The sequence below is a fragment of the Cephus cinctus genome, unplaced genomic scaffold (genome assembly GCF_000341935.2).
Source record: "Cephus cinctus unplaced genomic scaffold, Ccin1 Ccin1_scaffold1034, whole genome shotgun sequence".
Taxonomy (NCBI): domain Eukaryota; kingdom Metazoa; phylum Arthropoda; class Insecta; order Hymenoptera; family Cephidae; genus Cephus; species Cephus cinctus.
Window position 1 is genome coordinate 487,239 of NW_014333567.1, and position 22,758 is coordinate 509,996.

The window sequence follows — 22,758 nt, forward strand, 5'->3', positions numbered from 1 at the left end:
GGGGGGGGGGGGGGGGGGGGCGAAGAGGCGGGAACGTCAAGTAGCGAGAACAAAGAGAAGAGAAAGATCTTCCTGCAGTGGCTGCCACGTGCACGTGGCTCTCGTATCCGGGAATGTGTTTAATCCAGTTGAATAATAGAGAAGCCAGAAAATAGAAGGAAGAGGAGTATCTGCTATCTCGCGTTTCTCCGAATCGCTGGGGAAGATCGATGATCCGAGCGATGCTGCTTCGCACGTTCCTCTTCAGCCTCGAGAATCGTCAATTCCTCTGAAGACGTTTTTCCCAGCTCGTCAGGACTCGTGTATTCTGGTAGTTCAGCAGCGGCATCTTCGTGGCACGCGCTGCCCTTCTCGCGTGCATCTTTATAAATAGAAGCTCAAGGCGCTTAGGACTCGGGCGTGGCACTGACTGAAACGTCACGAGGACTGGACGGCATCCTCTTGCGAGCTTCCGCTTCGTTACTCATATCTCTTCTCTTTTTTGTCTTTCAGATTTTCGGGGCACGGGCACGAGAGCCACAGCTGATATGTCGCTCCGTCACCAAGGTAAGGAAGGCTTCGTCGGGCGTCTCTCGGAACTCTTCAGGGAACTCCCGGTGAGCCGAGAATGGAAATAGAGATAAGGGATGTGGGAATTTCAAGGAAGCTGAGCCTTCGTACGTGTCTCTTGGCTGATATGCAGTCGCGTAGGTCGCGGCTTTGATAAAACCGAGTGCATTAATTCGGAGGGTCATCGTGAGTCGGCCGCCTCGGCCGCTCCGGCAGAGCCAGCTGTGCCAAGGTCAAGGTTCGATGGAGATGGGGGAACAATCGATTTCGGGCATATCTCTTCCTAGCGCCGGTCCAGCGTCCAACAGCTTCCACGCTGCCATGGAAACCGCCCTCTCGTTCGTCGAGATCATTATCTCTTATCGTTGGACTATGGGGGCGACAGTAGAGTCAGGACAAGAAGGCCTTCGGGCTCTGCTAATCGCTTTTATATTTTGTTTCAGGCAAGTAGAATGTCTGGTGCCGGCGGCGGGAGCAGCGGGGGCGGCGGAGGCGTCGGGGGAGCCCTCAGCCTAATGGGTTGCGTCAGAGAAGCTTCTCCGCCGCCCCAAGTTTCACCCCATCTCGGAGACGCACCCTCGCAGTCCAATATGGAAATGCCCAAAGGTCAGTGATTTAGCGGGAATTTTAATACCGACGTGGTGTATTGAGGTAGGACTTGAGAATCCAGGAAGCGGCAAAGGAGATAAGGGAGAGAACTAAAGCGTACTTCCGGTTTAGGCTTTGCGAACCAGGGCTGGAAATTCGTGTCTTAGTTTGATGCCCTTTCTATGTTTTTTTGAGAAGAACTTCCCGATGGCGAATTTTACATTAATTTAAAAAAATAATTTTTTGTTTTTATATACTGTTTTTTTTTTTTTTAATGTAAAAATGTATAATAAAATTGTACAAAATTTTATGGAAACTTTATGGGCTGTATAAAACGCAAAACGTATCCGTTTCCTCTTATTACGTTTCGTTAAATGATCGTCATTGCTCGGCAAGCAACTCCTCTGCCTAGAGAATGAATGAAGTGACTCGAGTGGAACAGCCTGGTTCACGCTTGATCATTCCTTACAGTGAGTCGTCGTAGCGTCTTAGCGTCCTAGCGCCGTCGTAGCCTCTCGACGTGCTCTTGAACGCTCGACCCATCGAAACGCAACGTTCGATCGGCTCCTTACTGATTTCCAGACGTGGACGCAGACGACATCTCGGTTCCCTAAGAGACGCTTCGGGTCACGTGAACAACCTGGTTTTCTCTTCCTTTGTGTTCCCCGCCTTCGTCGCCCCGTCTCTGACCCAGCGAATCTTATGAAAACGTTTAATTAACAGACCAAGTTGCTCGGCTGGTACGCGATTCGACTGTGCTATTCGACGTCCTAGAAATATCGGATACCCGGTAGCCAACGAACGTCAAGGCATGTTGCGAATACCAAATACAGAATGGCTGCCGGCCATTCGCGTTCTCCGAGAAGTGGAACTGGGTCACGGCCAGCGTGCGACAGGACAATGGATATCCGAGTCCATCATGCTGTTCGGGCTGCCAAATGAACTAGAAGAAAACATATGTGTAGTTGGCATACATAGCCAGCGATATCAGAAGAAATTCCAATCTACGCTCTTATCGCTGACTGATTTTTCAAATTTGTTTTTATCGTCTTATCTATTGCCTTCTCGTTCCCATATTTCTCGTGCAGTTTGTACCTTGAGTAGAATTATCGTAATAGGTACCGAGGCGCCCGGTTCTACCTGTGCATCCGACCTTATAAGGCACAAGATGATGTTCGGCGAATCCCAACGTAATCCGGTCTATCGGTAGGCGGACGTGCCGATAAAGATATCGGCATTACAAAGCTTTAATCTTATCGAGCTGCTGTCTCACGCTATTCGCCTTCGAGTACTCGCCAGAGAATAGTCAGTCGGTCGATCAGTCAGCAGGTGGAGGTTCGACGTTTGAAAATCCCGAAGGACGGAGCACGTGTCCATTGTCAGCATGTTCCAGGGATTAGAGGAAATTTTAGGTGAAGGCGGTTTAGTGGCTCGACGGGTGAGCGTCGCGACGCGCAGGGACCGGAAGTTGCCTGCTGGCCGTGGATGCCTTTTCTTGCGACCGGAGCAAAGTCAGTTCCTTTCGATCGAGTCACTCGGTTTCCCCTTAGTGTCGCTCTTCGCTATTTAATTATCGCGAATCGAATGTCTATCGTGTCTCGTGGGAGCGTCGGAGCCAGGTTACAGGCACGACGCATTTACTCATCCAAGAGTCGCCCCAACGAGCACCGGAGCGACAATCGGGAGTGATAGCGAGCGCGATATCTATACTCGACACCTACACGGCTTTGCGTCCGATACACGCGATTCTGTCCTTCTGCCACGGAGATAACGTGCCCCGGTGGGACTGCGGAAGAGCTTTGACCGGTGACTCTCTTCGTCTTTCCCTCACGTAATTTCTTCCTTTCAGAGCCAAAGAGGAGGCGGTTTCATCCTCTTCGAGGATTGCGCAAGATCTTCAGACGGAAGAGCAGAGGCGCCGCGGACGCGGGACACGGCTCGGGAAGCAGGGAGACCTGCGAGGTCCTGTCGCCCTGCGACCGGGAGGAAGTCACCGTGAGGCATCCAGCAGGAGGACCCGAGGATGTTCGCAGCAGAAGCGCCAGCGAATTGCTCAGGGATTCCTGCGACAGAGAGAGGTGCGTTTCCGTTGTGGCATATTTCTCCTTCGCTTCCACCTTTCGGTTCCCGTCTTCCCCTCTTCTTTTCTTCTTCCTCACTCACGACTGTTCTTCTTCCAGTAGGCAACCGATCGGCTGGCCGAGAAAATACAAAGTAGCGACGTCGCTGAACACCCATAAGTCGTTCAAACAGTAAATATTAACGATTTCTTTACGCAGCTCACCCGTGCTCGTCCATCTTCTTCGTTCCATCTAATCATCGCCCGTCCATCAGCTCGCTTGAAAAGCCGCCTTGACTCTTACCTGCAATATCTGGTCACTCGTGACGAGACATGAGCTTGCATTTTTTGTTGCGTCCCTCAATGGTTTAATCTCCCTCGCAGCATCCGCTTACGTATCTTTTCCTCTTTGCAGCGTCTTCATACGAAGAAGCGGAGTCGAGGAATCGTTCGCGAAGCTTCGCGGGGGCGCTGGACAGCTCTCGGTTTCTCATGACAGCGTCTTTCCTGGAGAAGTCCCGCACACGCGGCCACTGTCGTCCCTGGATCCTCTGGTCACGCTGGAGGTGGGCCATCGGGAACCGTTTTACCTTTAAATAATTCATAAGGTCCCGTTCTAAGAGCAAATCCACCAACGTCCTACGGCTGACGATCGAACGACTAACGCGCGGGTTACCGAAGAAGGTGACCTCCTGTGACTTCGACTGATGTAACGAGAAGCTTCGCGAGTCATTCGGGACACGTGCGAGGCGTCTTCTACGTAGATACACATGTCGTGCGTCAGCTCGTGACTCGACTACCAAATGCTTTGAGCAATTGCCCTGCCAGTCTGTGAGATTAGCGTTAACTCATGCGGATATTGACAGGCAGCACATTATAGGACAACTGTACTTCGATAAGGACTGGCTTCAAATTGAAGTAAATAACGAGAGCGAGAATAGGGATGGCAGGAATGATTTTCCATTGCGATCTTACGACTCGGCACTTGTCGAACACGAGAGGCGAATCGTCTCGCGACTGTTCGTGACTCCTCGTGAACTCTTGACATGTCAGCTCTAACCAAACGATCGACTTACTTTGCTATTTTTGTTTCAGCGGAGGCAAGGAAAGACCACGGAGGCAGAAAGGAAGGAATTGAGTTCACAGGTCGCCCAAAGGCATCGGATATCCCTTCGGGTACGTCAGGTTTGAGACGAAGGTCCAAACCTTCATGATTTCAAGTGAAATTATTCTCTCTTCGTAGGTACTCGAGCAGATAAAGACTGTCATAGAGAATCGAAACCAGGTGACTTCTACTGCAACGGAGAATCATATTTCGCACGTGAGTGTACATTAATTGCCGTTACGAGAACAAAATATTTCTTGGTACTAATTCCTTTCGATCGCACGTTAATGATCTGCTTCTGACATCACTATTACTTTTGCTTCACAGAATAAAGAGGAGAGCTATCAGCAGGAAGCCACAGAGGTAAGATAGCGCAGAGCTTTATTCCCTGTTTCTAGTTTGATACGAACTTTGAAACAGCGCGGCTGTGCTTTTGTCTTACTACGCGCCTCTCTTCATTTATATCTTTACTCTCGTTTTCTCGATCCTTTTGAATTTCAAAGTGCCGCGAGTGACATTGATTATCGGATAAATGGGGGTACGTCAGTCACCTCCCAGAACTTCCACAAGACAGTCCCGTGACGTTCCGCGGCTTTGCGGATCCTTTGATCACCTTATCCTCGTCTCAACTAACCTTATCGAATTAATTTTTCATAATATCGATAGACCTCATAATTCGCCAGCGACATTGAATTGTCCTTGTGTTGCTTTCAGAATATTCTTCATAGACTGGGGAAGAACGAAAGGAGCTTCAAGGAAAGTCAAATCAAGGTGAGTGCACTTTTCTTCCTAATTTCGATGCATCCAGCCCATCTTACGTAATTCATTTATCGTTCACCGAGGAATCCTCCTGCCATTCTTTTCCTCTTATCCGTAAAACAAAGTGAGGCGTCTCGACTCCACCGCCCGCTAAGGGTCAGCAGTATCGAAGAAGGAGCGTTCCGAGAACGGACCGCGTGAGAGATGCAGCCGTGAAATGGAACTACCGTTACTTGGCCCCCGCAATGTCTCGAAACGTCAAATACCAACAGTGAGCCTACCTGTTTACCTGCCTATATAGTTGGATGCCCTACTACCTCTGTCCATTCTCATCTCTCTTCCCACCCCCCTCTCCCCCTCCCCCCCACGCTTTCCACCATCCTCATAATGGCGACGTCAGCTAAATCCTCTTAGCAGCGACACAGGCGCTTCAACTTGAATAGCGGTTAGCGCGAGAAACACGTGTCTACCGATTCTCGACGACGTCGGTAAGGAAGATCGGCCGTAGCGGAGAATTTGCTTTGCAGACGAGACACGCGCGCGACAGAGGGTAACTGTGCTGCAGAGCTCATACGAACATGCCGATAACTGCGTTACACTTTTTCGGAAATTAACAAAAGGAGAGAGTGACGTCAAAAGGCAGAGCGGAAGAAGGAAAAAGCATAGGGACAAAAGATGGGTGAGACGAGGGCAAGATGAAGGAATCGAATTGAGGAAACACGTGGCTGGAGTAAGAGCCAAAAAAAGGACAGGAATGGAAAGGGAAAAGGGAAAGAGACACGTAGAGTTTATGCATCGACACAGAGACAAAAGTTATGGAGGAAAGAAGCGGCTGTAACAATTTCCATAGGGCTCCTTCGTGCTTGCGATTTTAATGTCCACATAAAAATAGGAGCGATTCGCGGTTTTGGGTCAATCTTTACGACACTTACTGTTCGCGGCGGTTGCAATGACTTTCGTTGTTCGTGTTACGTAAAGCATTATCAAGTCGGGCAAAACTCCTGGGTTCCTCGACTCCGTTAAACTGTGGAAACGTCTTGTGTAAGAACTAGAAAACGGTCGGATCAGCCGTTTTTCGTAGTCTCGACTCTGAGCAGCCCAAAAGCCTCCAGACTCGTTATCTCCTGTTCAAGGCGCGAGGCACCCGTGACTCCTCCGCTCCTCGCTATTCTCCGATTTATTGCTCTGACGCTTTTTCGAGTTCCCAAGGGTAAAGGGAGTACAAGGGGGCAAGGAGGGGGGGGGGGGGGCGACGGAGACAGAGAGATCGAGTCTCCAGCATCGACTCAGCTGGCAGGTTAACCGGCACCGTTCGCTCTTTCGCTCTTTCTCGCGTTCGCATTATATCGGTCAAAGATCGGGTCATTGACTGCGTCGGCCGTGTTTTCTAGGATCCTCCGGGGCGATATTCAAAGCTGTGTGTAATAAACGCTCGAATCGACGGACAGAAACTCTCGCGTTTCTTTTGCCTGAACGACCGGTGGTTGCTTGCGCAACGCGCCTGCCGCCCCTCCCTCCCTGTTAAATTAACTTCCGAAACTTCCCCCCTCGTTACGAGCGGGACAATTTCTCTGGCATAAATTGCCAAGGCTTTCAAATTTACATCGGATTCTTCGCGCGATTTAGCGTGACTTTCGATTTGCACTTTCCTTTTGACAGGGCGAGTTGTCGTCCATTCCAAAAATTCAACGGCCTCCGTCTACGACTCGAGCCATCCAGCTGAAATTTCCGTCCAATCCTTCGAGACTGGGTCGGCAAGCCAGTAGGTCGCTTTGCTGACATTTGACTGACATTTATTGAGCTCGACACTGATCCCCGTAACTCTGACTGCCAGTCAGAGCCCTTTGATCAATTAATTTCCACCGACTCCAACTCATGTTCTGTCTCTGGAATATCCTTCCGAGACTTGAGGATTTGCAGGCTGCGGTCTGTGGCCGAACGAGTGACTCGCAATCAGTCGATTCTCGCTCGTACGTAACGCGCCCGCTCGCCGGAGCAGGGTCTCGATAGTGCACCGCTTCGGGCGACTCTCCGGGCCAACGGCGCCGGAGCCCACGTTTCGCTATTGTCAGTGACATAATCAGTGTCACTTACGTAATCAGGGAACGAGCGGCAGCCACGAGCCAATCGGATCTTACAGTCTTCCATAGTCCAATTTAACATCGGAACCTTATAAAAGTCTACGAGGCAGCCGAGCAATGAGCTGTGCGACTCTCGTAAAAGTCAGCGGCTCCTCTACAGCAGATCCGCGGGGTCCGGGCAGTGAGTCAAGGTGGGTGCAGCAACATTGGAGAAAATACATGAACAGCTGGCAAGCAGCGGAATCCTGGGACGCCGTTATTCAAAATATTACGCCACGCTAGGATTCCTTCCTGCGCAAACTCGCAATTCCGCAAATCCATAAATCGCGGCTCCGAGCCTCTTCTTGCCAATCGCCTTCTCCGACGTTTACTGGCTCCTCTGGCTCAACTGACTTCACTGGGTTCCCCGGGAGCGAACCGGCCATCCTTTCCTCCAGCAGCCAGCATCGCGGCGATCCGTGCGAGCGTGCACACCTCACGATTGGCCGCAGTTGCCGACAGTTGCCGACACAGTTGGCCAAGACACAGTCGCCGGCCCAACTGCAGAGTCAGTCTGCGCCTCGCGGTCCGCGCTTCAGCATCGGCCTGTCGAGTCACGACGCGATTTGCCTGGCCACGAATATTCCTGCGAGTGGGACTTGTTGTCGTTCGATGTGCACGTAAAGGAAGCTCGGATGGAAATTGGGCCACGCGCAGGACGCTACGCGAGGCTGGATATATTTACGTGGGACCCAATCGGATCCGATCGATCGATCGAAAGACTCGCGCTACTTTTTCTCTTGTCTCGGGAGTGAACAAAAGTTGAGAAACTTGGAAGAACTCGAAACACAGTGACATGGAGTAACGCGAGGACGGGATAGACTGATAGAAGAAGGAATTGTCACACGAAGGACTATCGGGCGGGGGAGGCAGGAGGAACCGGAAGTAGAGCTCACTTCCATCTCGAATGACTCCTTCCTCGTGTCTCGCGTCTCATCTCTCCTCTTACCTTCTACCTCCTGGCTCCTGTTCCAGCCCCCGACTGTCTAACAATTCCGCGGAAACGCGTGGCCAGCCCGCCGTGCCAGGTCCCGTAGACCCTCGGGCGGCCAGATTCCTTCCTTCTCCCTTAATAATCGTTAATGATCGCCCCGGGATTTCGACGGGCGCCAGCGAGCCGATTACGGGGACAGCAGAGGCGTCGAAAAATGGCCTTTGAATCGAGGGAGACCTAAATCGCCCAAAACGCCCGGCAAAGTAATAGCCAATAATGCAATCCAGCATCTGTTATGGTCAGCCCGTTACGTTAGCGCTTCCACGTTTTTGCCTGGTAGAATAATTGTTCGTGGGCCGGATGTCCGCACAACGGAAGTTACGGTGTCTAGAGCGGTTTGATCGATATTGTGGCCTGTCGAGCGGGTCTGCTACCAGAGAGACAGTCTTTTCAGCCGCAGCACAGTCGGCCGAAGGCTCGCAGCACCTTTCGCTCTGCGTCCGCGGTTGAGGCCAAGTAGAGCCTGGCTGTTTTGCAATTTCCGGCACTCGCTGCCGGCTCGGCTAGGCACGCCGAGCGAAGGTGCGAAGGTTGCCGATCGGTCTATGGAAAAGGGGAACGAGTTCAGTCGTGGGCGATTCGCGTGGGTCGTGCAGCAGAATCCTTTAGCTTGGCGAGTCGCGCGATCGAAAATCCCTCGTGCTGCGGGAAGAAGAGAAGGTGCGGGACGCGAATGTGATCGGCAGTGCGGCAGTGCGAGTGTCTCTGGAAATTGGCGACTCCTGCCTCCCAGGCTGGGAGGCTTCGATCTCTTTCCGTCCGAGAGGCTCCCACGTCGCGACGCTGCCTTTCGTCCTCGTAGGAATCCAGTTTGACTTTTGACCCTTGACTCCGGTTGAACGAAAGTTCAAAACGCACTCGCGGCTCGCGAGCGCTGGCGCGGAGCGCGGAAGGACGCGCGTGGGAAGCGTCGGAGGAAAAGGAAAAGTTCGAGGAAGGAGGAAAGGAGGGTGAGATCCAAAGCACAGTCGACTAAGGAGGACTCCGTGAAATCCTGAGAAAAAGGCGAAGCGTCGCCTTAATTAACCGAAAGTCCAATCAGGCGCGCCTGACTCTATCAGTTGGTCGTGAAGTTCCGAAGAAAGATGGTCGTGTCCCACCGGGAGCCGAGCATCTCCTCGAACATACGTGCCATCATCGAGCAGCTCAACCTGAATCCCGTGGAGCGCAGGAAGTACGTCAGTAAGAAAACTCAGAGTCAGGAGAATCGTCGATGTAAAGGCGTCAATAACGTCAATAACGTCAATAACGTCAATAAAGTCAATAACGTCAATAACGTGAACAATGTCAATAACGTGACGAGAGTGAGCATTGGAGTGTACGGCTGCGAAACTGTCGAGTACGACGTTTACGCCAGCACGAAACGCAGCATCGAAAGTCAGAATGCGAAGCAGAGAGCAAACTCGAGGCAAAGGTTGCCCGCAGCGGAGCGACTGTCGACGGACGTCGAAACGCAGAAACGCACGCAGCGAGCGGTGCAGCATATCGAGCGCACCGAGCGCACCGAGCGCACCGAGCGCACCGAGAACAAGGTAACTCCATGGAGGACTGGCTCAAAATCGTCATTGGGGAATCGACGAGTTCAGCTCGGCCGTTCGAGTGTCGTATAGTGGAACTCCTGGTGGAAGATCGACTTTGATCCTCTATTAGGAAGATCTCGTAAGGTCCGGAGAAGTGCCTTGGAACTAGCTTGTCGGCTACCTGTAACCGGTTTTCCCGATCGCGGTTAAGTGCCCGCACTTTGAGAGTTAACGGTACCAGCTAGAACTCGCGAGTCGTAGACTTTGTTGCCGAGTGTCGAAGCCCTCCTCTCGCAGCTCTTAAGATTCTCTGTTCCTTGGTACTCTGGAGGCTGCCAGACTCTCGTAATCAGGCGCGCGTCGTTCGAGAGGTCCGACTGTCGAGTCGTCGCTCGACGGAAGCGTCGCGGAATATCCGCCTGTCAAATATAATTTTTCCCCCGAATTCTGAACTCCCGTTATCTATGGATTTCTCTTTTATCTGCAGATCACGCAGGGCGCGCAGGTCCAGCAGGTCCAGCAGGTCGCGGAACCGCTACAGCCAACTAGACCTTCCAAGGATGGTCCAGAGCGAACGGTCTCACCGGTCAAGGAAGACTTGCGTACGTCCACTGTAATTATGCACGGAGAAAAATATCAGTTTCAGTTTCGAGCAGGAGAAAAAGCAAAATTTGAGCAGTGATTTCCACAATTTGTGTAGAACAGTATGATTATATATGTTTTAATTAATTCACATGCCGAGAAATATAGACAGTCATGCATAATGCATAAAGTAAAAGATTCCTGGATCCTTGCGAAAGACTATGGTACATGTCCACCGAAACGTATTTTTTCTCAGTGCGCGTTTTCGAAAATCCTAAATTGTCCGAATTTAATGAATTTTTGTATTTCCGAGCAGCGCGACTGGAAAGTGCCAGTCTCAACCACACGGCAGCCTTGCATCGAATTTCCGTACGGCCAAAGAACAGACGGCCTCCAAGACCACGACGAACCATCTCGCTGGACGTCGCGACGCCCTCGAACGACGCTGCCACCAGCACCGAGGAAGCGTCCGACAACCTCGACAGTCTGGAGCCGGCCGGTAGCAGCAACACGGGCTCCCCCGTAGAGTCGAAGAATGTCTCGATTCTTCGTAAATCCTCGAGCAGGTTGTCGCGGAGCTCCGACATCTTCGAGGAGCTCGAGGGGAAGTTACCGCGGAAGGCGCCGAGTGCCGTCTCCCTGTCGCCGGATAGTCTGGACGCTTCGGTCGCTTCCAAGACGAGCGAGAGGAGCGAGCACGAGGAGAGGCCAGCCGAGACGAGTAGGCCGGTCACGAGGAGAGCCTCGAATCGCGTCTCCCAAGGCCCGGATATCCTTGAAGAACTGGAGGCCAAGTTACCAAGGAGGCACTCCTCTTCGAAAAGCCTCTCCAAGTCGCCGGACAGTCTCGAGAGCTCCTGGTTCTCAAAATCGAGCGAAGCTTTCGAGAAACTCGAGGAGGACACCGAGGATCTATCGAAGCCAGTGGCCCTCGTTAAATTGAGACAATCGATTCCGTACTCAAAGTCGATCGATCGAGTTTCCAAATCGTCCGACAGTCTCGAAATGATCGACGCGCTCAGCAACGACGACTCCGTCGAGCGGAGGCGCAGTGGTTTTGAATTTAGGGCTCGCAGGCAAGCGAAAGTCATGTCCAAGTCTTCCGAGAGTTTCGAAGCTTTGGAGAAGATCGAAAGAGAGTCGCCGGTAAGTGAACTCGAGAAGAGGAGCAGTGCTTCCGATCTGAATTTATCTCGGCCGAGGCGACACAGCAGCAAGATATCCTTTGCCTCTTCGGGTGACCTTGAAAAGCCCGAGGAGACGGTTGGGGTCAGGCCCGAATCGGTTCGCTCCAGCGTCGATCTTCTTAAGAGCAGCCGAAGGCCCTACAAAAGGACAACAGCTTCCTCGGAAAGCTCGGACAATCTTGAGATTGAACAGGACGATGAGCTTGAGAATCGCAGACCTAGGAGAATGGCCAAAAGAATTTCCAGTGGCAGTATCGTCGACATTCGGCACGCTGAGAAAAGTCCTACCGAGACGGAAAGAAGAGCCGCGCCGCTGAGGAAGCCTTCGAGACTGGAGAAATCCTCCGAGAGCTCGGAGCTAGGAAGTACCGACACCTTGGATTCGGAGAAGAGGAACAAGTCGTCGGGCAGCACCGAGACTCTCGACAGTCTCGAGAAGGATCTCGAGCTGGACAGACGAGAGGAGGAAGTAACGGACAGTGTCTTGGAGAAACGCGAGAAAAACGTAAGAATCCCTTTTCTTTATTCTCGTCGCTCTCATCCTCGCTGTGCCTCGAAATAAGAATTCTAGCATCCGTGTGGCTTCTATCATCTAGCTTTAAACTTTTTAACGCAATGCTTACGAGACTTACTCAATCTTACAGAGATTGCCAATTTTGGAGCTTTGCGTTTGCTTGCTTATGGCTAATTGCTTTATCCGTAGGAGGCCTGGTCGCTTAGAACAGCGGATGCCGCAGATATTGAAAGCTCAGAAGATGCAAAGCAGCCTCTCATCTCGGAGAAATCCTACTGGAGACAGTCGAACGACTCGAAGGAGAACATGGACATCCATCAACTGCTGGCCATAACGATAGTCACGCGGATGGCCGACAACGGGAATCATCAGCGAGGCTCCGTAATGTTTCCAAAGAGGAAACTCTCGTCGCCACCGACCTCCCCTGAAAAGCAGGAAGACAACAAACTCCTCTTTCACAACCTCCTCGCTAGCAAGAACGACGAGGACCTGCAGAATATGCTCAATGGAAACATATCGGAGGTCTCTACGGATACGAAAAGCTTCAAAGAAAAGCTTATTATGTTCGAGAAGCTTGGCAAATGAACTCATCCCCCCCCCCAACTCTGCCTCTAATTTGCTCTCATCCTTTCCCCCCTTTTCCTACCACTTCTCTTCTCCGTTTCTCTATCTGCATTTTTTTTTCTTTCATTTTTATCTTCTCTCTTGACGCATTCAATTGTTTGTGTCTGCTGTTTGTTTGCCTGTAATGTAAGTCATAAGCGATGCTCGCCAGCGCCATTTTGTTATGGAACGGATCGTGTTCGGAGCATTCGAATGTTTCAGTGACGACGTAACGAATGCTCATTAAATAGACGAAACACTGTTTCCGGAAGGGAGTAATGTTAGAGCCAAGAAAATTATTATCCATGTGGAGCATGGAAAAATCCACGTGCACCGCTAAGCGGAGTGATCAGCCATCAGTGCAGCAACAGTTTTATAAGGAGTCTCCTCGACCCTCTTACTTTAACATTTCCATTTGATTAATCGATTATCCTTAATAAATCTCTCCTCCCTTCTCGGAGCTTCGTTCCACCTGATCGTTTCCTCGTGCCTCTCTCAATGAATATTTCCTAGTAAACATTCACCACAGACTTGCAGCCTGTAGCATTAGCGAGTTGACTCTCGGGACGCACGACGTTACAATCTCACTTCTTGCACGGTTCGATAAGAGTCTAGACTCTGGAGCATAGTATTACTTTAATCTTAAGAATATCTTTGTTGTACAGTATGATAGAATCGATCCAGGGATCGAAACCAATAATCCTTGTGTGTACACATTATATCAGTATGTAAAAATTAAAAAGGAATGCAATTATTGTCGCGAGTCGCCTTCCCGATCACGTGAATCGGCCTATGAAGGAAATGGGTAATTTGGCTCGCGGGTGACGCAGCCCTTATTTATTTCATTTTTGAGCCCTTCGAGTGCCTTAGCAAAGATAGCGTGAACTGAAGTGAATTTATTGCATTAGGGATCTTCGGCTACCTGCCGCTAGTCCATCTTGGCCAATTCAGAGACTCCTGCACGTTCTAGAGTCTCTTAACACGCGACGCAGGCCTCCAATCAGCTTCCAATGTATACGTAGCCTTTTTAGAATACAAATATATTAGAGATAAAAGTGTCAAACACGTTTAACAGTTGGAGATCCGTATGAGGGATTACGCGCAATATGTAAATAAAGTTGCCACCATTACACAGTTCAACAAAAGTGTTCAATTTATTTTTCCGCACCCAATTGCACATGCGACCATGGCCACGTGCCTCTACAAAATTACAAAATATTCATTATTATATTTGTACGTTCCTATCGGACAAACCATTGGAACGTCTAGGCTTGTGCCTTTTTATTTTGAATGTCCGATGTGACTTGACAAGTGCAAAATAGCCAAGAGTGGAGATGTTCGTTCGTTCATGCATTCATCGCTTGTTGCTTACGTTTCGCACAATTAGTTATCTCTGATTGGCAATGAAAAAGAGGAAAGGTACATTGTTGCCACTTATTGCCGCCAAGGAATGAGAAATGTAATGGCTTTTCCGCAGTTAAGAGAGACCGAATACGAATAACTTTGAACCGCGTGGATATTTACTCTTAATAATTCAGTCTCAATAACCCAATACAATTTACAAATAGCAATAAGCAAGCAATTGTGATTCAGTTGCGTGTTAATACTGTCATTGTGTTCGTGGCAATTACAGTGTTGAACCAGGAAACTAATAAATTTTTTCTCAAAGTACACGTATCCTATCAACCAATCAGAGGCATAATTATGGACATAAATTGATTATGCATTGATATTATAACACTGTGATAATTTCAAGGATGAAATGTGACGGAATATTTCTTACTGAAAATGGTGTGACTTTTTCTGCAATTCTTAGTGGAAAGAAACGAAGGAACGAAGAAGGAATACAGTTGATATCATTGGTGTCATCGAATATTTATCCTTGAAAGTGCGAGTTCCCGATTTTTGATACGTTTTTCTTTGCGTTTAAAAATAAGCGAATCATGATGGAATCTAAAATTTGTAGATTTAAAGTTCGTCGTGCATATTGCTTTGTTCAATATTTGGGTTACACATTGCCGGTGTTGAGAATTCCATAGCGTATTCGCAACGACTTGGTTCTGTTACCGAAATTAATTTACTTTCCTTCCCACAAGTTAAGGTGATGATAGCAGAACGTGTGGGTCCGTTCCAGCATGCCAGTCCTCTATCATACTTCATTTTCGAATATTTATTTTGTTCAGGTCCAACCCATTCATGCCAGTAGCCTAGGACGATGTCGTTGCCGCCCGATTTGGATTTCTGACGTACTTTATCAAAGAGGCAGAGCGAGTATACATACTCAGAATCGGTAAACTCGAAACATTCGCCATCTAGAGACGCAAACTCTTCCTCAGCACCGTAATCTCTATCAATCTTGTCTTCGAGTCTTCTGATTTCAGCCTCTAGATCATGGATTGCTTTCTCTGCCTGCTTGAAATTTTCCCTTGCACTATTTGCTTCATCTACAAGAGCTTGTGTTTCTTCATCATACTGAACTTGCTGTTCCTCTGGCTGAGCTTCATGCTCATCTACAGCTTGTTCTTCTGCTTCTGTGTATTCATCCTCTTCCTTATCATGTTCCTCAGTACCATCCTGCATGCCCTCAACATCGTCTGCAGGGGCTGGTTTGAATGTTCCTAGAATAATATACATATTGTTATAAGTCATATTGGATATGCTAAATAATAAAAGATATTAAATTTTTTACTAACCTTGCTCTAGCATCAGGAATGGTTTAATATTTGCCCATGCAGCATCGAGGAACTCATCCAGTGTAACTTCCTTTTGGCCATTTAAGAAATAGATAGCTTCTTCTTCCGATACAACACCATCTCTATTCTTGTCAAAGGTAGCTCTCGTCTGTATTTCAATAATGGTAATAGAGCCACTCGAATCAGAATCTAACATTTTAAAATAATCTTCAGCCTCCGAATCACTGAGTTGCTCTTCTTCATTATCTTCATGTTCTTTGGGCTCTGGCTGTTCTGCTTCGACAGGCTTGTACTTTTCCAGAGCAGCGTTCTCTCGTTCCTCTGCCTGTGCTTTAATAGCTTCCTTTTCTTTCTTAGTAAGCTGGGCTTCCTCAAAATCACCACGAATCTTCACAAGGCGTGTCTTGATTTCACTCTTAATTTGTTTTCCTCTTGCTAAGAGTTCCTGACGAATCTTGTTACCTTCGCGAGCCAACTCGGCTGCCTTTTGTGCCTCCAGTCTAGCCTCGCGTCCCAGATCATGGCAGTTGTCAACACACGCTTTTCCCGAGGCGTATTCATCGCTGCCATCGCAGCAATCGCAAATTTCGTCGTTGACCCAGCTCGACGGAATGTAAGCTGCTCGGTGACCAGCATTTCTACAATAAAACGACCCGTTGGTGCAAGCTGCAGTTCCCGGCTCGTCACTCCCATCAGCACAGTCACAATAATCATCGTTAACTCGGCTAAATGGCAAAAGTAAGCTCCCGTCGAGGCATTCGAAGTCTCGGTCAGGAGAATAAAAGGGATTCTTCGATGTGGGTATCCCACGAATGTGAACGACTTGTGAACCGGCTACGTGGCTCTGGCCGGAAGAGAAAGAAGCCGCTACGAGCATCAAATATATGAAAAAGTCGTTCATTTTAGAATTAGCTTAGATACAAATTCCTAAATGAATAGTATTTTGAATAATTTTTGAATTCACGTTGCTCCTAACGATGAATTTCAGCACACTTTAGCATCGCGTGTCACCACGACACAACGCACACGATTGCGATAAAAGGCGACTGACTCCCAAACTCACCGTCGCTTGCGTACGTACACACTACGATATTTCTAATATTCTTGGCGTTTAGGCAGTAGAGTTCACAGTTCGCAGTCTACACCCTGAATAATCAGAACTTCAGTCAGGACTAGTCAAGCACAGCCTTGCGGTATCAGCGATATCAGCAGTAGAATGATTAGCTATGCGAGCGGCCACTGTACATACATGCATTCGCCGCGTAATCGCTATTAAGTATTTATGATCATCGTGATTATAATAAACTTACAGTATCTGAATATATGATTATAAAAAATAATGAACAGGTTAATGATTCTATAAAAATACGAAATAGGATACGTAAATGTAGTAAGATATTAGACTTTTATACTATTTGCGCGTGGTTTTACTGCATTACTGACGAATATTGGATACTTTTATATTTCATTATTCTATATATGATTGGTCGTTCAAATAAAGTACAATGGAAATAGGAACGAATAGTGAGATAAGTTTTGAACTAATTTCTCACACTATTTAGGAATTCTCTTCGTGATTGGTGGATGCGCAACGTTCAATGTTCATGACGTTCTTCGTGGAGCCGGCTTAAGGAATACTAGTCTACAATCTGTGATCTTGTGGTGAAGCTGCTTGCTTGACGGAAAATACGTCCAAGCTCGTTACACTTAACCTTGCTAAATGAAAAATGAATAGATTAAAATCTTTCAGTTATTTATCCGTCAGGGCATATGGTGTTAAGAAACGTCACAGATTGAATCCCGGTGTTCATACTAGATTGTCTGCAATTACTCAATCTGATGAGCAAGAGCAACTTGAATTTCTTGAAGATCCAGAAAATCTGGATGATCTGGAAACAGATTTTATGCAGGTGAATAAGTCGCACAAAGAGCATGAAAGGTATGTACGATTAGAGATCTATAATTTATAAGGTAAAATGAAATACTTAAAAATATGTCATCGCTTTGTGCTACAGAGAATTGAAAAGAAACAAGGAAAGACTCAAGTTAAACATTACAGCACGTAAATATATCAACGAGAAACAACCATCGTTCTTAACAACTGGAGAGAAACAGCAGATTCGTATATTACATGAACAAGATCCTGTAGAATGGACACCTGAAAAATTGAGCGATAGTTTTCCAGCTTTACCAGAGACTATAAAAAAAGTATTAAGGGCAAAATGGTATCCAAAGACACCAGAAAAGGTATTGGAGTATGACAAAAATGTTGCAGACAACTGGAGTAAATATAAAGATGGCTTACTGATGTTAGACTCGAGATTAGAAACACATTTATCCAGATTTAAAGACAGAAAAATTCTTATGACAAATAGAGAAGAAATTGCCACACATTTGGTTGCTCCATCCCCAAATATTCCAAAACCAAAGAGTACATTATTTTCAAACATCATTAAAAATTATTTGGATGCACATTCGGTAGAGAACAATAAGAAAGTGGCTGTTATAGAGAACCAAGCTGAGACAAAAAGACATAGGAATGAAAATGATAACGCTATCAATAATTCCGTTGATAATGAAAGTTCATTATCCAATAGCGAAGAACACAATGTCATAACACTTGATGATTATCGCGTAGAAGAAACAATTACGAGAGTTAAGCATAAACAGAAGCATAAAAAAAACGAATTCATGACTGTGGATAATTATCTGAAACAGGAAGTGGATGAAATGACAAATGTTTCATCCCCAATAGAAGTTACTATACTCCAGGCTCATAGAAATAATTTGGAGCAATCTAATCTCATGGAAAGCATGAACAAATGCAATGTTATGGAAACTCAAGAGAGGGGAAAACCGAATGAAAATGCCGTTACTAAAGAACCTATTGAAAATGACGTAATCTCAAAGAGTGTAATGAATAATGATTCAGCAAATTTAAACAATGTAGTGGAAACAATGGAAACACACGTTAAAGAATGGATAAGTAAGGTAGAGGAGGAAGAAGAAATTCCAGGTTATATTAATATTCCCAAAAAGAAATTCAAAGAAGGAATGATCTATCGCGTCAAAGATTGTTATTACGATGACGATGGGGAATTTTTATACAGAGTTCCTGGATTAGAAAATTAGTTGTACGCCACGCAGGCCCTGTGTATATATCATCGTGTGTATTCTATGTAATACTGTAATATGAGCTAATATCTAAAATAAATATTTTTAATTGACAGGAATTTTCGTTTAACGATTATTTGATATTTGTCAATCAACTTGTGTGGTATAAGATTATATGCCAACTATTGTCGACTCTGTTGATCGCTCGAGTGTTTTTTTTACATGGCTACGCTTGTTTTCGAAGAGGTTACTTAGACATTGCACCCACATTTCCCATTTTTACCCTTCATCTCGGCCCAATACATATAATCAATAAAAATTTGCAGAGTAAACTAGACTATATAATCATACAAAATAAATTGTCAAGTTGAAATAAGAAAAAATGAACGGACTTGTGACAACGTATCAGAAAGACTATGTGTGGCTGAATAAGAAGACAGGAATTAGTCGGGAAGATAGGTCGCAGCAGCCACAACTAACCTTGAATGTCCCTCAGTGTACTTGTAGGTGTGCCATCCCTGGGAAGGCCGGGAAGAATCTCTTAGATTCACAAGCTGGCGATTCGCACGAATGGAGTAGGCTGGGTCCAATGGGTTCACTCGTAGATCCAAAGCTGTACTCTGTAGATCAGGGAAAAGGAATCGAGAAGCTTGAGGATTCTATAATTTACTTGCAAAAGGTGTGGCTGTGGACAACACAAAAGCAATTGCTTTGAAATTTTTCAACGAATGTCCAGTGAGACGCTTATCGTTTGTTTAGCTTCAAGAAAATTATCCATATCTCTACGAAGTTATCGAGGGTTCATCTCGTAGCGAGAAGAGGAGGCGGATCGAAAGAGATCGTCTTCTGACCACTTATCAGGTTGATTACTGCGGTGCGGGAGAAGTTCCGTTTGGCGTCTCCGAATTTCCAAATGCTCTTCAGACAGAGGTTACTCCAGGTCAAAAAGTAGGAACAGCTGATTCTGGTTCCCGAAAAAAAATTCGGAGGAATAGCAATGAAGTCAAGTCCTCAAAACCTCGCCGAAAAGCCGACGTAGCAGCCGACGGTCCTGAAACAGGCATTCCTCCGTGGAGAAGCGAATATCAAGACGTAATTGGAAAAACAGGCCTAGCGATTATGAGATACAAGTTGCATCAGCACGGCGCCTCGTCCGTTGGAAAGAGTCGAGGAGCAAAGCGGTTGAAAAGGTGTCCCTGAAGAAGAGTTTCCGTCATTATGCCTTCAGAATCATCTTGACTCACAGTTGTTCCGACACTCTGGTACCCGTTATATTTTTGTTTTGTCTGTTTTAACCGACGGCATATTGAAGTGCGTCTTTGTTTCTTGCGTGAAGCCGTGTCGGCCTGTCAGCTGTCAAAATTGGTAGACGAGATCGCATCATTTTATTTTATAAATTTTCGTAGTACAGATGGATTGCATTTCTATCCTGTGAAGGATGACTTCCACGTCGGATCGTTTACGGACAACCAATAATCACACGAATGAGTAAGACTTTTGCATTTTCAGCTTTGCCACAAATTGTACATTAATATTTAACATTATTAAGATGGATAGCATCGGCTGTGACTACCGATAATCCTCGGAAAGCACAAACAGCAACGATACCGATAACGAACGATTCTTGGCAAGCTGAACCAGCTACGCCCTCGCTGCGTTACAGCATAGGAAGACCTAACCTTTTTCAGAGGACTGAACGTGCCAGTATCACGAAGCTCTCGGCTGGAAAAACTTCGGAGGACTCGACAGAAGCTGCTGGAAACACTATTGCAATGGTACACGTGCTTCCTACTTCTTATGTCGTCCTGACTTTCGATTTCAACCGTCATTCCCATCCTGTTCCAGGAAATGCCAGTGATTCACGAGCCACATGCAGTTCAACTGACTCCTTCGGTGCGTTCGCCGACTTACCAAGAAGATTACTGGAACAGGTTAGGAAACTTCGGAATGGCTGCAGTTCGTCGACTACCACGGTATCCCGAGGAAGACGCAGCCGTTGGTGTAAACATGTCCCAAGCGATGATCGCCATGCAAAAATTGCAAAAGTTGAAGGAACTTCAGAGAAAACGTGATCTCACGGAGAGATACTACTCCCAAGAGATCAGAAGGCTGATCGGTGATCATTACAATGGCTCTGGGTTGAGTCAGTTTAGAAAACCTGGGGAAGAGTGTCCGGTGCAACGAAAAAAGCAGCCTTGCGCCGAGGAACACGTGAAAGTGAACGTTTTAAAGGTAGAGTTAAGCGCGTAGAAGATGATACTCATGCCGGTGGACTGATTAATAGTGTTTGCTGAATTGTCATTCTCAATTGTCTAGACTGTCGAACCTTGTGGGACGATGACGACGATAACTCGACTGGATTGCGGCTGCGTTCAGGAAACGACTAGACCGATTTTTACGACTTCTCGAGGCAGAGTGCAGAAGAGAAATTGCGACGTTGCGCAGGACCCTGTTGTTCTAAAATTAACTTCCTCCAATCCTCAGGAACATCTTCACTCTCTGCTCGATACTTCCTCAAAGGGATTTCATGGCGCTTTCAAGGGCAGACGGAGTTCCTTAGTGGATTCCAGTATTTCCCCAAAGATCCCAGGTCATGATTATGACTCGGTGCCACATCGTATTTCTTCCCTTTCCTCGCCAAATACCTTAAGAAAACCGGAAATTCCGAAGAGATATTCGCCCCTGAATCTGACTCAGCCGCGGGGACATTCTCCACTTCGACGATTTAACGACGCCGACACGTCCTCTGATTCGCACTGAAGATTTTAATATTCTCAGATGTACTTTCGAATGAACCTTTCCTCTCTGTATATTCTAAAAATGAATTATTTCCTTTCTCTGCGACTGTCACTTGTTTTCCCAGACAATCACATTTTCGTCGACCAAATTCCTGTCAAGTCGTGTACATGCCTAACCGTTAAAAAATATCATTAAAAAAACTTCGTTTTCGAAAATGTCGAATCTAATTAATACATTCGTTACCGTAAATCATAATGACTTTACTTGGCCCTATCCGAAGCCATTACTCGCAAAACCAGCCCAACCACCGATGGATACCGGAATTCGTTTATATGCTCCCCGTCCCGATCCGGACGATTGCAATTGCAATGCCCATGGATTCAACAGTGATATAAATAAGTAAGACGAAGAAATAGTGAGATATTTTGTTCGGTTGAATATGGAATTTCATGAAATTCCTATTTATTATCTTTAGGTATAAGCAGCTAGCAGACAAGGAGCGAAAACTTCATGATAGCATTCTAGCGGTAAATCGTGACATGACGAATCTCACGGCCACGTTGATTGAGAGTCACTGTGACGTGGATGATGGAGTCATGAAAAGCGTTTATCAAACGGACTATGAAAAACGAGGTATTTCAGGCGAGGAAATGCGCTCCTTGAATTACAATAATTTCTTACCAATATTTCAGGCTTGCCAATTACTCGGTACAAACCACTAATGGCAGCTGTGGATTCGCTAATCAGGGCGCCAATATCGTCTGCCGTAACAGACCTCAGAAATGGATACAGGGATCCCACGAGATTTAGATATAGTGCCATTGAAAGGCCTACCATAGAGCCAGCCAAGAAAATCAACTTCGTCGAAGGTTAATAAGAGTGCAGATTTCACGCTAATTGAACAAAGCTAATAAACATATTACCTCAAACATTAATTTACAGTTCCAGAGACATTTGTTATGTGGGCAGAACCATTTACAGGACGTTCCGAATATATGGACACTATAAGCAAGATGGGCTTGAGTAATATTAAAAATCAGCAACAGTATCTCGAACCCATACCATCCTCCAGGCGAAGATTTGGTGATGGAAAACTGTGAAAGACAAAAGGAACGTATGCACATAGGCAAAGTACATCATAAGTAATAGTGATTGTAATTACTACGCATTATTCCCTCAGTTTCACTACCGCTAATTAAATAGCAGCTTAAAAAGACAATACTATAGATTCACGTAATAAAATTGTATTTAACGAACAATTACAGTCAAGAGGGTCAATTTATTATACTAATTACATTAATCATATGAGATAACGTAGAGTTATATATTCAAATTCGAAATAATTCAAATATGGCCGAATGGTTACCGACCGAACTGTCGGTAAATCAGACAAGTCCGACGGTAAAGAAGACGAGGGTTGGACGACGACGCAACGACGGATGACAGAGGAAATCATTCAGGAAGAATGCATTTGGATTACATACGAAGAATGAAAGGTAATATTTCATAATTTTCCAAAGTAGAATTCATTGCACAGAGAGTAAAATATATCGTAGGGAGTAATAAGTATAATGGACGAAATGGAAGTAATTGAAGGTAACTTTGCTGAAAGGCGTTCTTGTTCCTTTCTCC

General features: G+C 46.6%; 6 protein-coding genes across 15 annotated transcripts in view; 5 read left to right on the forward strand and 1 right to left on the reverse strand.

Annotated features, from left to right (window-relative positions):
• The window catches only part of LOC107271717 (neurofilament heavy polypeptide), a 21,072-nt gene extending 7,352 nt beyond the window's left edge, over positions 1-13,720 (forward strand). The window contains exons 2-13 of one of the 9 annotated variants that reach the window (XM_015748035.2): positions 493-596; positions 993-1,155; positions 2,987-3,215; positions 3,318-3,389; positions 3,612-3,762; positions 4,292-4,372; positions 4,440-4,517; positions 4,629-4,664; positions 5,016-5,072; positions 10,182-10,296; positions 10,593-11,968; positions 12,167-13,720. In XM_015748035.2, coding sequence (XP_015603521.1) covers positions 528-596; positions 993-1,155; positions 2,987-3,215; positions 3,318-3,389; positions 3,612-3,762; positions 4,292-4,372; positions 4,440-4,517; positions 4,629-4,664; positions 5,016-5,072; positions 10,182-10,296; positions 10,593-11,968; positions 12,167-12,562 — 2,823 coding nt within the window. In that variant the 5' untranslated portion in view covers positions 493-527 and the 3' untranslated portion in view covers positions 12,563-13,720. Of the gene's footprint in view, positions 1-492; positions 597-992; positions 1,156-2,423; positions 2,550-2,986; positions 3,216-3,317; positions 3,390-3,611; positions 3,763-4,291; positions 4,373-4,439; positions 4,518-4,628; positions 4,665-5,015; positions 5,073-7,466; positions 9,707-10,181; positions 10,297-10,592; positions 11,969-12,166 lie in introns of those variants that run through there. The other 8 variants (XM_015748038.2, XM_015748037.2, XM_015748040.2 and 5 more) reach the window with 8 other exon arrangements.
• Positions 13,708-16,681, reverse strand: LOC107271718 (glucosidase 2 subunit beta). Its single transcript, XM_015748045.2, has 2 exons — positions 15,274-16,681; positions 13,708-15,198 (listed from the first exon to the last, which is right to left on the reverse strand). The coding sequence occupies exons 1-2, from the start codon at positions 16,172-16,174 to the stop codon at positions 14,549-14,551; spliced, it is 1,551 nt and encodes a 516-aa protein (XP_015603531.1). The 5' UTR covers positions 16,175-16,681; the 3' UTR covers positions 13,708-14,548.
• A 220-nt stretch (positions 16,682-16,901) lies between these two features.
• LOC107271719 lies at positions 16,902-18,506 on the forward strand. Its single transcript, XM_015748046.2, has 2 exons — positions 16,902-17,212; positions 17,289-18,506. Exons 1-2 carry the CDS (start codon positions 17,001-17,003, stop codon positions 18,403-18,405), a joined length of 1,329 nt encoding a protein of 442 aa, XP_015603532.1. The 5' UTR covers positions 16,902-17,000; the 3' UTR covers positions 18,406-18,506.
• Positions 18,507-18,769: 263 nt separating this feature from the next.
• Positions 18,770-19,587, forward strand: LOC107271670. Its single transcript, XM_025088885.1, has 2 exons — positions 18,770-19,066; positions 19,147-19,587. The coding sequence occupies exons 1-2, from the start codon at positions 18,770-18,772 to the stop codon at positions 19,585-19,587; spliced, it is 738 nt and encodes a 245-aa protein (XP_024944653.1).
• On the forward strand, positions 19,512-21,177 carry LOC107271672. Of its 2 annotated transcripts, none has more exons than XM_025088987.1 (5): positions 19,512-19,649; positions 19,799-19,875; positions 19,937-20,162; positions 20,233-20,619; positions 20,704-21,177. In XM_025088987.1, the coding sequence occupies exons 2-5, from the start codon at positions 19,826-19,828 to the stop codon at positions 21,145-21,147; spliced, it is 1,107 nt and encodes a 368-aa protein (XP_024944755.1). In that variant the 5' UTR covers positions 19,512-19,649; positions 19,799-19,825; the 3' UTR covers positions 21,148-21,177. The 2 variants fall into 2 exon arrangements, with proteins under 2 accessions (XP_024944755.1, XP_024944756.1); XM_025088988.1 differs by having other exon boundaries at positions 19,517-19,649; positions 19,794-19,875.
• Positions 21,178-21,308: 131 nt separating this feature from the next.
• On the forward strand, positions 21,309-22,395 carry LOC107271673. The gene is made up of 4 exons (XM_015747918.2): positions 21,309-21,525; positions 21,602-21,759; positions 21,819-21,995; positions 22,069-22,395. Exons 1-4 carry the CDS (start codon positions 21,341-21,343, stop codon positions 22,224-22,226), a joined length of 678 nt encoding a protein of 225 aa, XP_015603404.1. The 5' UTR covers positions 21,309-21,340; the 3' UTR covers positions 22,227-22,395.
• Positions 22,396-22,758: the final 363 nt, after the last annotated feature.